The sequence below is a fragment of the Balaenoptera ricei genome, chromosome 11 (assembly GCF_028023285.1).
Source record: "Balaenoptera ricei isolate mBalRic1 chromosome 11, mBalRic1.hap2, whole genome shotgun sequence".
NCBI classification, from domain to species: Eukaryota; Metazoa; Chordata; class Mammalia; order Artiodactyla; family Balaenopteridae; genus Balaenoptera; species Balaenoptera ricei.
The window spans coordinates 75,716,949-75,732,803 of NC_082649.1; the positions used below are offsets into that span (position 1 = coordinate 75,716,949).

At 44.8% G+C, this 15,855-nt stretch overlaps 1 protein-coding gene and 2 non-coding genes across 9 annotated transcripts in view; 1 reads left to right on the forward strand and 2 right to left on the reverse strand.

Annotated features, from left to right (window-relative positions):
- The window catches only part of ABHD6 (abhydrolase domain containing 6, acylglycerol lipase), a 52,614-nt gene extending 38,353 nt beyond the window's left edge, over nucleotides 1–14,261 (forward strand). For 5 of the 7 annotated variants that reach the window (XM_059940029.1, XM_059940034.1, XM_059940028.1 and 2 more), the window contains 5 exons: nucleotides 795–927; nucleotides 4,288–4,445; nucleotides 7,555–7,609; nucleotides 7,817–7,917; nucleotides 13,134–14,261. In XM_059940029.1, coding sequence (XP_059796012.1) covers nucleotides 795–927; nucleotides 4,288–4,445; nucleotides 7,555–7,609; nucleotides 7,817–7,917; nucleotides 13,134–13,310 — 624 coding nt within the window. In that variant the 3' untranslated portion in view covers nucleotides 13,311–14,261. The other 2 variants (XM_059940033.1, XM_059940032.1) reach the window with 2 other exon arrangements.
- On the reverse strand, nucleotides 1,360–1,463 carry LOC132375538 (U6 spliceosomal RNA). Its single transcript, XR_009506082.1, has one exon. It is a non-coding gene; the product is annotated as a U6 spliceosomal RNA (small nuclear RNA).
- On the reverse strand, nucleotides 2,207–2,311 carry LOC132375536 (U6 spliceosomal RNA). Its single transcript, XR_009506080.1, has one exon. It is a non-coding gene; the product is annotated as a U6 spliceosomal RNA (small nuclear RNA).
- Nucleotides 14,262–15,855: the final 1,594 nt, after the last annotated feature.

Below are 15,855 nucleotides of genomic sequence, written 5' to 3' on the forward strand. Positions count from 1 at the left end.
CCCAGTTGAGGATATTTATTTAATGCCTGCCCCTCTCCTCCCATTGAACTATGTATTCTGTTGAGGTCAGGAACCTTGTTTCTTTGACTCTTTGCTGTATCCTCAGCAGCTGACCATAGTTCCTTGTACATAGTAGACATCCAATAAATATTTTTTAGGTGAATGGGCAGATGGGTGGAGAGTTGGTTGAATGGTTGGATAGATGGAAAGTTGGATGGATGGTTGGATGAGTGGTTGGATGGTTGAATAGACGGATGGGTGGATCATTATCTGAATGGATGGTTGGATGGATGGGAAGGCCTGTAAATTAGGGCAGCAGTCAGCAAACTGTGGCCCGTGGGCTCTGTTTGGCCTGCCACCGAGTTTTTTGTAAGGTAAGTTTTATTGGGACTCAGCCACACTCACTCATTAACGTGTTGTCTTTAGCTGCTTTTGTGCTACAACAGGAGAGTTGAATAGTTGCAACAGAGGTCATGTGACCCACAAAAATTTTCCGAAGAAAATATTGACTCTTGGAACCTTTATTTTAAAAGTTTGCTGACTGATGAATTAGGGGAATCCTTGTTGATTTTATACTTACAAATGACCCTTCAGTAACCTGTGCCAGGTAAAGAGAAGTACATGCATGTAACAGGGCTCATCTGGATAATAGATGCAGTAGATTCCAGATTCCCTTTCATCAACAGTCCTTTTCACTTGTCCGCATAGGAAGAACAGAGGTTTTCTACTCTGTAATCACCACTGTCATTGTCCACAGCTGTGTAACCAAGCCTCTTTCTCATTTCCCTTCCTAGTTTGTAGAATGCCTCAAGCTGAACAAAAGACCCTTCCACCTGATAGGCACCTCCATGGGCGGCCACGTGGCTGGGGTGTATGCTGCTTATTACCCATCAGACGTCTGCAGCCTGTCTCTTGTGTGCCCTGCTGGTGAGTTATGAGGCTGAAATAACCCTATGAGTGACTTGAGCACAGCGGGGTCTGAATCTCTGAAGACATAAATGGCAGTGTCTGCTATGACTGTTTTTTTAGAATCATCTTTTCGACGATATTTTAGAGATACTAATCAGATTGCTTCAGTGATACAAACAATAGTTGTATAACCATAATCATAACCATATTGAGTGTTTTTTTTATTTTAACATCTGTATTAGAGTATAATTGCTTTACAATGGTGTGTCAGTTTCTGCTTGATAACAAAGTGAATCAGTTATACATATACATATGTGCCCATATCTCTTCCCTCTTGCATCTCCCTCCCTCCCACCCTCCCTATCCCACCCCTCTAGGTGGTCACAAAGCACCGAGCTGATCTCCCTGTGCTATGCGACTGCTTCCCACTAGCTATTTATTTTACATTTGAAAAATATGGAACGCTTCACGAATTTGCATGTCCTTGTGCAAGGGCCATGCTAATCTTCTCTGTATGGTTCCAATTTTAGTATATGTGCTGTCGAAGCGAGCACTTGAGTTTTAAAATATAGAGCCAGCCTTATTCCACAAAGAATTTGAGGTTAATTTAAAAGTGTATAGTACCTTATGACATATAAATACTTTGAAATATAATGATAATATTAACACACAACATTTATTGAATTCTTATGAGCTAAGAATTTATATGGATTTATATGGATTTAATTCTTGCCTTAACCTTATGAGGTGAAGGTACTATTATTATGCCTCCTCCTTTTTTTGCTGAAAACTCAGAGATCTTTATTCATTATAAGATTTTTTTTAAAATTAATTAATTAATTTATTTTTGGCTGTGTTGGGTCTTCGATGCTGCACGCGGGCTTTCTCTAGTTGTGGCGAGCGGGGGCTACTCTTCCTTGTGGTGCATGGGCTTCTCATTGCTGTGTCTTCTCTTGTTGTGGAGCACAGGCTCTAGGCACGGGGGCTTCAGTAATTGCAGCACATGGGCTCAGTAGTTGTGGCTCGCAGGCTCTAGAGCACAGGCTCAGTAGTTGTGGCACAGGCTTAGTTGCTCCAAGGCATGTGGGATCTTCCCAGACCAGGGCTCGAACCTGTGTCTCCTGCATTGACAGGCGGATTCTTAACCACTGCACCACCAGGGAAGTCCCACAAGATTTTTTTTTTTTTAATCAACAAACTTTAGTTTCTCTGTTCTTAAAGGTATTCATGTCAACTTGAGCTGTAACATGTCCCCTGAAATTATGATCTGAAGTTGGATTTTTATTTTTTTTATTTTTAAAATATGGTACTTCATGAATTTGCGTGTCATCCTTGCACAGGGGCTATGCTAATCTTCTCTGTATTGTTCCAATTTTAGTATATATGCCCCTGAAGCGAGCATTAAAGTTAGATTTAAAATTTTTTTTATATATAAGCCTTCAAACTTGGATTTAGAGTGTGTTAGTGAGAAAAACCTTAATTTTTCTTTCTTCTTCCTTTGCTTGCTCCCCTCCCCACCCCCAGTACTTTACTGGAGTATGGTTTACACATAGTAAATTGTCCAGATTTTTAGTGTATATCTCAGTGACTTTTTACATATGTAATTCTTACCCAGATCGATTTAGTATGCCCATTTTATAGGTGGGAACATAGAAGTAATTATGTCAGTGCTGGAGTCAGGATAGGGACTGACCCTAGGCTGTCTCGCTCCAGAGCCCAAGCTGTGGTTTTTGGGGGAAGTCCTTTCCTATTCACTACCTCTTTTATATATGACTCATATTCATTACCTCCTTTACCCGCTAGAATCCAGCCATGAATTGAACTTGTACACCTTCCACTGAAACATAACTAAATTTACCTTTGAAATCTTTTACTTACTCTGAAAGTTAAGTTTTCAGGTCTGTTAAGCTCATTGCAATCGAAGGCAAGCTCCCAAAGGGTTTTCTCTTCTCCTTTTCCCAAGCACTGTGTCTGAAATCATTTAGTCTTATAAAGTTTGAGAATTGGAGGAATAGCCCCTCTGGAAGGTTATTTAGATTTTAAATCACTTACGGAAGGTCAGATCTTAAATCACTTATGGAAGGTCTTGTTTGAGTTTATGTTCATTTGCTCAGAGAAGAGTTTTACACCAGAGTTTCCATTAGAAGTTTAGAATTACATTTGTTTATATACGAAAATGAAAAGATACGCTTTTTTTACTTTGAAATAATTTTACATTTACAGAAATGTTGCAAAGATAGTACAGAGAGGCCCACATGCCCTTCACCCAGTTCTCCCCTTTAACAGTTCATGTACCTCAGTAAATTTGTCACAACTAGGAAACCAACACTGGTTCATTACTGTTAACTAAACTCCAGGCTTTATTTGGATTTCATTAGTTTTTCCACAAATGTCCTTTTCTGTTCCAGGATCCAATTCAGGATATACCACATGACATTTAGTTTAGGATTATTTTTAAAGCAGAAGGAAATAGATCGTGTAATCTGCCCATGGCATCATGAGAGCCACACGATACCCATGTTAGATTTAGAGGAGTTGCTGAATATAGGAGGTTTATAAAGTGTGGATTTCTGTGGCACAGTACGGATACCACTGCCTCTCTTGCAAAGCTCTAGCTCTTCAGCTAAGTTAAACACCTAGAAATCTGCTCAGTGTTGGGAATGAAATTAGTTTTACCCTCCTGTATACGTCAGCTCGTGTGAACTCTTGGTGTCGTGCTTCAGGTGATAGAAGATAATGGTCCGTCTCAAAGCTGTTCAGGCTCAGGATCGCCTGATGCTCCCCTGGAGGAGGAGGGACTGTGTGGAGGGCAGCTACTGCCCCAACATGGGGGGCAGCTCACACGGGGACTCATTCTCGCTGTGTTTATGGATTGACCGCAAATAAGAGATTATCAAGTGGGTCCAGGCGGACGGAAGGAGTAGTCAGTCACTCCAGTCCAGTCACGTATCTCACCAGGTCTCCTCTCAACCATACAGATGTGAAAGGGGCTCAGGCAAGCTGTCTTCTAGACTGGTGCTCCTTAAACTCTATCCTACATATGAATCTCCTGGCAACTTCAGTGAGATTCTGATTTAAGAGACTTAGGGGAAGGGCTGCTGAGATGCTGCATTTCTTATGGGCTCCCAGTACTGCTGGTCCATGGACCACAGTTTGGGTAACGAGCCCCTAAAATATTCCGAAGAATTATTTTCTGTGTTTCTCAGAGTGTGGTTCTGACTTTGAGCAAGGATGTCGGTACCAATGAAAAAGAAATCTACTGGTGAAAAACACCAGAAATATATTAGTTCTGGGCTGATACTGGAAGTTCTCTATATAAAATGGGGTTTGGTAAGAAGGTAGATATATTGCCAAGCTGTTTTGGTTTGAATCTCACAGGTCTGCAGTACTCAACTGATAATCAGTTTGTACAACGGCTCAAAGAACTGCAGGAGTCGGCCGCCGTAGAGAAGATTCCCTTGATCCCATCCACTCCAGAAGAGATGAGTGAAATGCTCCAGCTCTGCTCCTATGTCCGCTTCAAGGTGCCCCAGCAGGTAACGTGGTCTCAGCAGCAGTGTGCCTGCCCTCTGTCCAGGGCTCAGGTGGCCAGTACCTGCTTTCTCCTTGCATTCCTGCCTTATTATACTCATCTGTTCATTCATTCAACAAGTATCTGTATCATGCCCATGATGTATCCGGTACTGTGCTTGAGCACCGTGGGGAGTAAATAAGTCAGAGAAGGTCCCTGGGCAGATGCAGGCCAGTGGGGGAGGCAGACAATTAACAAGAAGACAAATAATTACACATTGTAATAAGTTTTATAGAGGAAATGAAGATGGTGCAGAGACTGAAAACAGGGGAGGCCGGAGAAGCTTTGATAAGCCTCTGTGAGACAGCAGCATGGGCAGCAATGGATAAAACACAGCCAATTCAAGATGCTGGAAGGAGGCCAGGGTGACTGGAGCCTAGAGGGTGAGGGAAAGAATGGGTTGAGAAAAGGCTGGAAAGGGATTCTGAGGCTGAATCAGAGATTCTCATTTTTTAAAAAATCTCAGGACCCCCTTTACACTCTTAAGAATTATTGAGAACCCCAACAAGCTTTTGTTTATAGAGGTTATAACTATTGATATTTACCGTATTAGAAATTAAAACTCAGAAAAACTTAAAACACAAGGATACACAGCACTTATTTCATTAGCCTTCAGAATGATGACATTATCCCTCATTATGTAGGCTCTGAACATCAGTATGCTTTAGAGAGAATGAAAGTGAAAATGACACGTGACATTTAGTGTTATTATGAAAATAGTTTGACGTCTTGGACTCCCAAGAACCACTTTGAGAACCACTGGGCTAGATCATGTAGGACCTTATAGGTTATGGGAAGGAGACTGGAGTTTTTCTAAGTACAATAGGAGAAACACTGAAGGATTGTAGGTGAGCACAGGCAGAAGCAGAGAAACCCATTAAGGTGCTGTTGTGGCTTGGAGATGAGGGTGGTGTAGACTGGGGTGGCAGCAGTGGAGACAAGACCGGAGAAGCTTTGGGAGGAAGAAGACAGGACTTACTGGCAAATTGGAATGAAGGATGAGGGAAGGTGAGGAGTCACAGGTGACTTTCTGGTACTTCAGTGGATAAAGGTAGTGTTTTCTGAGTAAGAGAAGGAGACGGATGGTGGGCTTGAGCGATAAGCTAAGAGCTCCATTTTGGATGTTTGAAGTTCAAGTTCCCTGTGAGACCATCAAGTGCAGGTGTCAAGTAGACAGTTGGCTATACAGGTGGAGCTGAGGAAAGTCTGGCCTGGAGTTGTACAATTAAAGCCATCAGCCAGTGATGATATTAAAGGTCTTGGGTCCAAATGAGGTTGTGTAGGGAAAGTGTGTGGAAAACCAAGAGAGGAGAGTCTGAGGCTGAGACCTCACAACAGCAAATTATCTCACTCTGTTGCAGGAACTGGACCCTGCCTCAGGGTGGGTGGGTCCTCCTAGGAGTTGAGAGAATGGGCTCTATTTAGAAGTTGTGAACATGACTCATTCATGGGTGTGGCCCATCTCTGAGGAAGCACCCAGAATCAGATTCTGCGGTATGTTCTATCCACGAAATCCTCTTTTCAGTCATGATGTTGCACTGATCCCCTGTCCACTGATCTCTTTCCAGAATAGAGTGGCCAAACAGGGTTTTAGAAATTTCCATGTTTTGAGTTGTCAAGGATGTGAAAACACTGGGAGAAAATAAATGCAGGTCCCAAAGTCTCTTCTGGAGCACCCGAGCACTCAGCCCATTGTGTCACATTGTGTTATGATCTTCTGTTGGCTTGTTTGTGTCTTCCGTTCTTACCTCTGTAAGAGCAAGGACTCTGTCTTTGGCTGTTCACGCATGAGGTAGCTCCTAGGTATAGATTCAATGGATCAGTGGATGGGAGGAAGCCTGGATAATGCAGGGATGGAGAATGGATGTGTAGGTAGATACAGGATAGATGGATGCATGAACTGATGCATGTGCGCGCATCGATGACTTAGGGATGCTGAAAATAGCTGGATGGCTGAATGCTTGGTTGGATGGATGGGAAAATGTCTGGAGACAGCAGGGATGGAGGGTTGGTGGATGCAGGATAGATGGATACATGGGTAGACGTGTGCATATATGATTCAGAGGTGCAGGATGGATAGGTGATGGAGGATGGGTGGGTAGATGGGTAGGTGGGGCAGAGGTGGAGGATGGATGGAAGATGGATAGATGCGTGAGTGCAGGATAGAGAATAGAACAAAGAAAATGTCTGATGCTCAGCACTGTGTGTTGGACAGCTTGCCATTGGTCTCACCTCTGGGCTTCCACTTCCAGAGGAGTCAGATTCTGTCATGCTCCAGAGGGTGCGTTTAGTCCAGAGCAGTTATGGCAGGATGTTCCCACGTCAATCAGTGCACAGGACTCCTGAGAGTGCCTTTAAGGGGTTCAGACCATTCCCAGGGAGATGAGAGGAGTGATGGCTGCTAATATGAGCCCTGGACACTACCTCAAGAACCCTGAGGCGGGGGGAGAGGCGGGCCGTGTTCCTTCTGGCCACAGCACCTCTCTGGGCCCATCTCGCAGGTCCTGGAGGCCTGTCCTGTCCACGTGTGCTGCTGCCTCACAGCCCGCGGCAGGGAGGGCCAGGGCAGTGTCACACAATGAGCACAGGACGCTGGAAGCCTTCCCACAATTTCCCCAATAGTTTATTTCTTCATTGTTTGAGAGGCCCTTCATCCCCAATGGTTTAATTTTTTTTAAATAGACCTGTTGTTCATTGGGTATTACTGAAAAATTACTTGATATTATTTCCATGCTGATTGTGTCTCAGGCTAAGCGGAGATTTTCTCAAAGGTAAAGCAGCTATCAGGCCATCTCGGGTGTATTTTACATGCCGCAGGGGACCTTTGGCTTCACAGTATTACCAAAGTTCCTTTCTAATGAGATGAAAAAAGCCTCTTATGAACCTAACTCCCCATTACATTGCATAGTACATCATGGGAATTTGGAGGACCAGGCCCTACAAACCTTGACAATGCCCTAAACTACTGGAACCCTAAACTGCTGGACTTCTTTTCCTTCGTTGTCCCAGACCCATGTGAGGCCTGAGGATATGAATCTTCCCTTGCCTTCTGACTTTGGGTTATTTATCCTCAGATCCTGCAAGGCCTTGTCGATGTCCGCATCCCTCATAACAATTTCTACCGAAAACGTAAGTAGCCCTGCGTTAAGCTCTGAGCTTGTGTGACAAGTCAAGCTTTATGGGTGGCTGGCTCTTTTTTCTTACATTTCTGAGACTGATAGTTTTCTGGGGCCCCTCAAGAAAAAGGCGGTGGCTTAGACTCAAAGACCGTCTATACTCAGTGGTGTCCACGGCACAGCCCAGCATGCACTCACTTTGTTTTCCTTCTCTCAAAAGTGTTTTTGGAGATCGTCAGTGAGAAGTCGAGATACTCCCTCCATCAGAACATGGACAAGATCAAGGTCCCGACGCAGATCATCTGGGGCAAACAAGACCAGGTATGTAGCGTGTCCCTGTGGCCTCCTGTGCCAGTCACACCGGGCTCTGAGGAAAAGCTAGAGGTCATTTATAATGGGAGGCTGGCTGGTTTCTGATCCCAGGAAGAGGTGGCACACACCTGGTCCAGGTGCCAGTGTTCACAGGGAGCATCGTTCTGTGAGCTGAGAGCAATGACATTGACCTCTTAAAATGTAAGGCAATTTTTTTTTAAACTTGCTTACAAGCTTTATTTTATAAATGTGTTTATTTTATTTTTTTATTTATTTTTGGCTGCGTTGGGTCTTTGTTGCTGTGCACGGGCTTTCTCTAGTTGCGGCGAGCCGGGGCTACTCTTCGTTGCGGTGTGCGGGTTTCTCATGGCGGTGGCTTCTCTTGTTGCGGAGAATGGGCTCTAGGCTCACGGGCTTCAGTAGTTGCAGCATGCAGGCTCAGTAGCTGTGGCTCGCGGGCTCTAGAGCACAGGCTCAGTAGTTGTGGCTCATGGGCTTAGTTGCTCCACAGCATGTGGGATCTTCCCGGACCAGGGCTCGAACCCGTGTTCCCTGCATTGGCAGGAGGATTCTTAACCTCTGCGCCACCAGGGAACCCTGTAAGGCAATTTTAAATCATTTTTGCAAATTATTTTTCTCAAAGCCATATAATCACATGGTACAAAAAACTTCAAAGAGTACAAAAAGATTTGTAATGCGAACTTGGTCTCTTTAACATTCCAGATCCCAATTCCCATTTCTTCGAGGCAACACTTACACTCTTGTGTATATTTCTTAAATTTTCTAAGGCAGGAGTTGGCAAATGTTTTCTGTAAAGGGCCAGATAGTAAATATTTGCAACTTTGCTGGCGATAAGTTCTCTGTCACATCTACTCAACTGTGCTGTGTGTTGCAAAAGCAGATGTGGGGACATGCAGACAAATGGCAGGCAGAGCTCCAGTGAACCTTTAGTCACAAAACAGGCGGGGGCCATTGTTTGCCCGCTCCTATTCTAAGCATATATCAATATGGGTAAATAAGTTTATCTGTAAGTTTTTCAAACATGCTATATATATACTGTTTTGCACCTTAGTTCACATATATAAGAAAGATATACCTTGGAAATCACTTCATATCAGCCCATACAGATCTACTCATTCTATTTTTAAAAATATTTCATTTTGAAATAATCACAAATTTATAGAAGAATTGTAGAAATAGTACAGAGTACTCCTATATTGCTTTACCAAATTTCATCTGTTTTAACTGCTTTATTGAAATATAATTCACACGCTGTAAAATTCACCTTGTGCACCCCACTGTAGCCCAGTCGTAGAACACTTCGGTCACTCCCCAAAGTTCCCTCTTGCCCATTTGCAGTTAATCTCCATTCCTACCCCAGCCCCATGCAACCACTGATCTGTTTGTTTCTGAAGTTTTGCTTAGAATATAGTTTTCTAGAATTTTCATAAAATGGTATCGTATTGCATGTAGTCTTTTGCATCTGGCTTCTTTCACTCAAGCATAATGTTTTTGAGGTTTATCCGTATTGTTGCATATACCAACAGTTTGTTCCTTTTTATTGCTGAGTGTCATTCCATGGTATGTGTGTACCACATCTTATTTATTCCCAACTTTTTAACAGTTGCCACACTGGCTTTATCACCCTCATCTAGACAGACCTAGAAATATGTATTTTTGGACCATTTGGAGTAGGTTGCTTACATTATGTGCCTTTACCCCCAATATTTCAAGGTGTATTTACTGCAAACCAGGATATTCTCTCACATAATCACAGTACGTTGTCACATTTAGGAAGTTTAACATTGATGCAATAGCTTTTAACTAATCTACAGTCCATATTCCAAATTTATTTGTTGCTTCAATAACGTCCTACACTGAATGTCAATATTATGACATAGTATGAGTGTGTTTCATGTTTGGTAATTGCAATCATTGTTGCTTTTGTTGTGGTCATCCATGTACAATGCTTGGTGTCAGTCTATTTATCTCTTGTAAAAATAAAATACAGTGTGTGTGTGTGGAAAAAAAAAAAAATAACGTCCTACATAGACTCCTCCTCCTCCTGCCCCCTGAATCAGGATCACATACTGCATGTCATGTCTCTTTCGTCTCCTTTAATATGAAATGTTTCCCTCAGTCTGTTTTTATCTTTCGTGACATTGAGATATTTGAAGAGGGCAGGCCAGTTATTTTACAAAATGTTCCTCAGTTTGAGATTGTTTGCTGTTTCCTCATGATTAAATTCAGGTTATATATCCCTGCCAGAATATCTCATGGGTGATAAGATATCACATCCTCAGAGGGATAGTGTCTTTCTGCCACTGGGTGATGGGGATTTTTTTTTTTTTGGCCACGCTGTGTGGCATGTGGGATCTTAGTTCCCCAACCAGAGGTTGAACCCGTGCCCCCTGCAGTGGAAGCACAGACTCTTAACCACTGGACTGCCAGGGAAGTCCTGGTGATGGGAATTTTGATTGTCTGGTCACGACGTCTTGTTTTCTTCATCATAGACCAATTATTTCTCCCCTTGCAACTGATAAGCAGTCTGTGGGGAGGCACTTTGAGACTGTGCAGATATCCTCCTCCTCATCAAACATTTCCCTTAGATTTATCATTTGTGAATGATCCTTGCCCAAAACAAAATTTTATGTTCTTTTTTGGGAGCTGCATAGTACTCCATTATATGGCTCTGCCACAGTATATTTAACTAGTGCCCTGTTGATGGTCACTTAGGTCATTTTCAATTTTGCCATTAAACAACACGTCAGTGAACATCGTTATACATGTGTGTTTGTGGAGTGTTGAGAGCATATCTGAAGGGTCAGTTCTTAAATGTGGAATCGCTAGGTCAGAGGCTTTGTACATTTTTCAATTTTGATAAGCTTTGTCAGATGGCTCTATTAGTTTACTAGGGCTGCTGTAACAAAGTACCACAAACTGGGTGGCTTAAACAACCGAAATTGACTGTCTCACAGTTCTGGAGACTGGAAGTCCGAGATCAAGGCATCAGCAGGTTGGTTCCTCCTGGGAGCTCTGAAGGAGAGTCTGCTCCATGCCCCTCCCCAAGCTTCTGGGAGCTTGCTGGCAATCTTTGGTGTTCCTTGGCTTATAGATGCATCACCCTCATCTCTGCCTTCATCGTCACATGGCATTCTCCCTGTGCCTATGTGTCTCTGTGTTTAAATTTCCCCTTTTTGTAAGATGCCAGTCATACTAGATTAGGGGTCCACCCTGCTCCAGTGTAACCTCTTCTTAACTAATTACATCTACAACGACCCTATTTCCAAATAAAGTCACGTTTTGAGGTTTTGGGGGTTAGGGCTTCAACATATGGATTTGGGGAGGGGGCACAATCAACCCATAATAAACCCTCCAAAGAAATACTCATTTATACCCCAGAAGCTCCCCTTTGGTTTGCAACTGTTCTTTAAAAATCATATCTTACTGAAAGTTCTTGGAAAGTTAAAAGCAAGAGGAGGCGGTGGGAAATGGAGCCCACAGGCAGACAGAATTACAGTGTCTGTTAAAGGGTATCTAGCGGTCTTATGCTGTTGACTGTCATGAGAAAGGAAATTAGAGTAAAGCTTTCCCTGTTGAGACAGCTCCCCTGTGGACACCAAGGTGAAAGCCACCATTGTGAGCCCTGGGCAGGCTGCACATCCCCACTGTATGTGTGTGAAAGCACAGGCAGGAAGTCAGGCTGCACCACAAAGGCTCACGACTGCGGACGACCCAGGAGAAGAGACTGGGGAGGAGGAGCCAGGTCTGTGCGCCTGGCGCAGGCGGGGAGGCAGCGGTGGTGGCGTCCGCGTGCAGCTATCTCACGTCAGCCAGGTGCAGCCGAGAATGCACAGCACGGGAACGAGGGCATCCAGAGGAGGGAGGCCTCCTGTGCTTCCTTCCGCACCAGCCAGGGACTGAAAGCAGCTTTGTGGACGCCTGATAGGAAAAGTGGGACCCAGGCTGGGCCAGCAGGGGGTCATTCAGTCAGAAATCAGAGTCAGAACAGTAAAGGCCTTTCTTCATTCTGAAAATCCCATAGGTGATGTGGGCTCTCAGGGAGCAGCAGGGAGAGGCGAAATCCCGTCATGCTCCCCGTTAGCTGTTCCTTGTTGCATTTTTGCAGCCCAGGGTGCTCTTCATTCTGCTCACCCCGCTTCCCCGTGGGCGGCAGATCTTGGTTTTAATGATCTGGGTTGATGAGACTAAAGCTCAAAAACAGACCGTGCTCGAGTTTGTTGGGTTTTTGCTTTTGCTGTTACGGATGGAGAGGAGGGCCCATCTTGTCTGGGATGAGTTGAAGGTGAAAGTGATTAAGAGAAGGGGAGTGAATACAAACGTGACACCAAAGGAGGGTGTTGGGGAGAAAGTCGGTAGGTTGGCTTTGAAGTAGCAAGGTAACCCAGGTGAAAATGAAATTGCATTGTTCAAAAGGTGCTGGCCCTGGAAAAATGGTGGCCTCCACGTTGGAAAAGCACTCCCTGTTATTCACAAACTTCAGTGCCGGAGGTCCCACAGCTCAGGGACCCACCCCCCCAAAGGACTTTCAGGGCATACTCCTCCAGCTTGTGATAATTAGTCTTCCCCTCTTGCGCGTCTCCTGTGTGGCCTCCCCACAGCTTGGGCTCCCCTAGTCCAGGGGCAGGGTGCGTTCTCCTGGCCCAGCCTGATCACATCACTGGCCGCTGTCCTTGACACAGCCCCACGGCCCCCAGCTGCCCTCAGACTGAGGCCTGACTCCCAGCGTGGCTGGAGGAGTGGGCCCCCTCTGTCCCACCCCACATCCATCCCCACTCAGACAGCACCAGGCTCCTTGCTGTCCCCTGCATTTGCCATGACCTCCCACCCTTGGGCTGCTCCCTCTTCTATGAATTCCCCTCCCGTGTGGTTTCTCAGCTCCCAGGATCCTCCCCCATCAGAGTCCTCGCTACATCGTGCTGCATTTGTCTGCTCTCCTGTCTGGCTTCCCCACCAGACCAGGATGTCCTCAGGGCAGGGACTGTGTTTCCACCTCAGTAATGCTGCCAGCAGCACACCTCCTAGCGCCGAGTTGCAGGATAAAACATGAGGCATGTGGTCACTTCCATCAGAGAGCCACAAGCCCCAACACTGAAGTGACTTGGTCCTAAAAATCACCCCTGCCAGGCCTGGATGGGAGTTCTGTCCACGGAGCGCACAGGGGTCTGAACCTTTTCCGTCTAGTTTCCTCTCTCATGCTGCAGGTGCTCGACGTGTCTGGGGCGGACATGTTGGCCAAGTCGATTGCCAACTGCCAGGTGGAGCTCCTGGAAAACTGTGGGCACTCGGTGGTGATGGAGAGACCCAGGAAGACAGCCAAGCTCATTGTCGACTTCTTAGCTTCTGTGCACAACACAGACAACGACAAGAAGCTGGACTGAGGCCCCAGTGGCAGCCTGCACTCTGCACCCAGCATCCACTCCCATCTCCAGAATCTGACGCAGCCACCACTTCTCAGGGATCCTGCCCCAAATGCGGTGGGAGCGCCAGCGTCCCTGAGGAAGCCAAGTCCTCCAGCCCCAGTCTCTACAGATCCACAGAGCTGCGGGGGCCACGAGGAAAACTCCAAGATGTTTTTCACAAAATGCACATTCACATGGAACGAAATAAGAAAACCCATCCATGAAATCTACCCAGAAGTCTTCAAGTTCATGTCACAAAGCACCCACATTGGACCATAACCACCGAGGACATTTTCTTTAAGATGTTCCTCACAGACTGAGGCTCGAGGTATTTCTGTTGCTTCTGACACTCTCCTGTGCATGCTCAGTGGCTGTTTTAGGAGCGTTAGTCCCCGTTCACCAAGCCCCTCTTGTTTATGTCTAATTTAAGTTTTACGTAGAGTCCCATATGTGAATGCAGCCCGTCAACTGCAAGACCACGGAGGAACATGGCAGGCTATAGAAAATATTTACACACACAGAAGGGCGTGTTCTGCCTTGCCAGCTCTCAGAGCAGCAGAGAACACAGGTGGGTGATTTGACCAGCACCCCTGTGTCAGGTATGTCTTGAGTGAACCCAGGACAGGGGCAGTACAAAGAACACCTGGCAGGGTGGGTTCCCTGGGAATAATTTATTATTTTTAAAAAAGAACTAATAAAGCAATAATGTTCCAGACATCTATCTAAATAATCAGACTCGGGTTCCGCTCCCAAGCACCTCTTTTCTATCTTGCTGTGCTATTGAAAACCCTTGGATGTAAAATACTAGTTTGTTAATGAATTCTGTGAATTCTGTGAACAGTAATGTGATTGAAAATAAATCTAAACCGCTGTAAAAGTGACCGCAATGACATAAAATAAATTTAATAAGTCTAGATCAGCAACATGCAAGTGGTTTCTGGTTTTTGTGTTTTTTTTAACATCTTTATTGGAGTATAATTGCTTTACAATGGTGTGTTAGTTTCTGTATAACCAAGTGAATCAGCTATACATATACATACATCCCCATATCTCCTCCCTCTTGCGTCTCCCTCCCACCCTCCCTATCCCACCCCTCTACTGGTTTCTGTTTTTAAGCTTTTAATGAAGTGCAACGTTGGCAGATGTTCTGTTAACTTTAAAATGTGTTTTTTAAAGTAAGGCTTGTTCTACAGGCATTGGAAGAGCTTGCTTGCATGAGTTGCTAGTTTCATTTCCAGAAATCATGTTTGCAATTTTTATTCAATTGAAATTATATATCAATTTTTAAAAAATAATTAATTAATTTTTGGCTGCGTTTGGGTCTTCGTTGCTGTGCGCAGGCTTTCTATAGTTGTGGTGAGTGGGGGCTACTCTTCGTTGTGGTGCGTGGGCTTCTCATCTTGGTGGCTTCTCTTGTTGTGGAGCACGGGCTCTAGGGCGCACTAGGACTTCAGTAGTTGTGGTGCATGGGCTCAGTAGTTGTGGCTCACGGGCTCTAGAGTGCAGGTTCAGTAGTTGTGGTGCACGGGCTTAGTTGCTCTGCTGCATGTGGGACCTTCCCGGACCGGGGATTGAACCAGTGTCTGGCAGGTTCTTAACCACTGGAAGGCAGATTCTTAACCACTGCACCACCAGGGAAGTCCTGAAATTATATATCAAAAACAAAAGGCATGAGTCATCAAACTGTTCCTTTTGACTCTCTTCTGTGGCATTTAGGAACCTAAACTCCCCAGGAAATTCACTCTTTCAAATCTTCTTACAGAGTCTGCAGCCATGTAGTTCTGGAAATAAAGTGAGAACTTTGGTGAACATTGTGGTTTAAATTGGAATTCAGGACTTGGTCTGAATATTTTAGTTTATCAAGGAAGAGTAGAATATAGATCTTAAAAACAAGAGATGTGAAAATGTGACATCAAACTTGTGGGATGCAGCTAAAGCAGTGCTCAGAGGGAAATTTATAGGCTGAAATATGTATATTAGAAAAGAAGAAGGACTAAAAAATAAATAATTTAAGCTTCTATTTTAAGAAGCTAGAAAAAAAAGTAAATAAATCAAACCTAGAAAAAAATAGAAGGAAATAATACAAATGAGAGCAAAAATCAATGAAGTAGAAAAGAAAGTAGATATTTGACATGTTGCTTGTTCCAGTCTCCCATATTCACCAAAAATTCTGAGCCTAGTAAGTCTCTGGGAGGAGTCAGTCTTGATAGATTTGGGTAGGGAGAGATGGTTTCCTTGGGGTCCCTGAAGAAGCCCCGGACCTGGGATACCTACCCCAGATCATTAAGCCTATTAGATGCAGCAATTGTTATGTCCTGGGTTGAACTAAGAATCAGGTCCAAAGGAGCCACTGCACTGCACCCTCAGTGGGGTCATCCAGAAAGGCGCACGTGCTGGCCATCCCACCTGGAAGGATAGTGGGCAAGGTCTGCAGGACACGGCTCCCACCTGGAGGTGGAAAGCACTCCACTGTCACTGGAAAGCATCACTGGAACCCACACCCCCTGCAGTGGAAGCGCAGGGT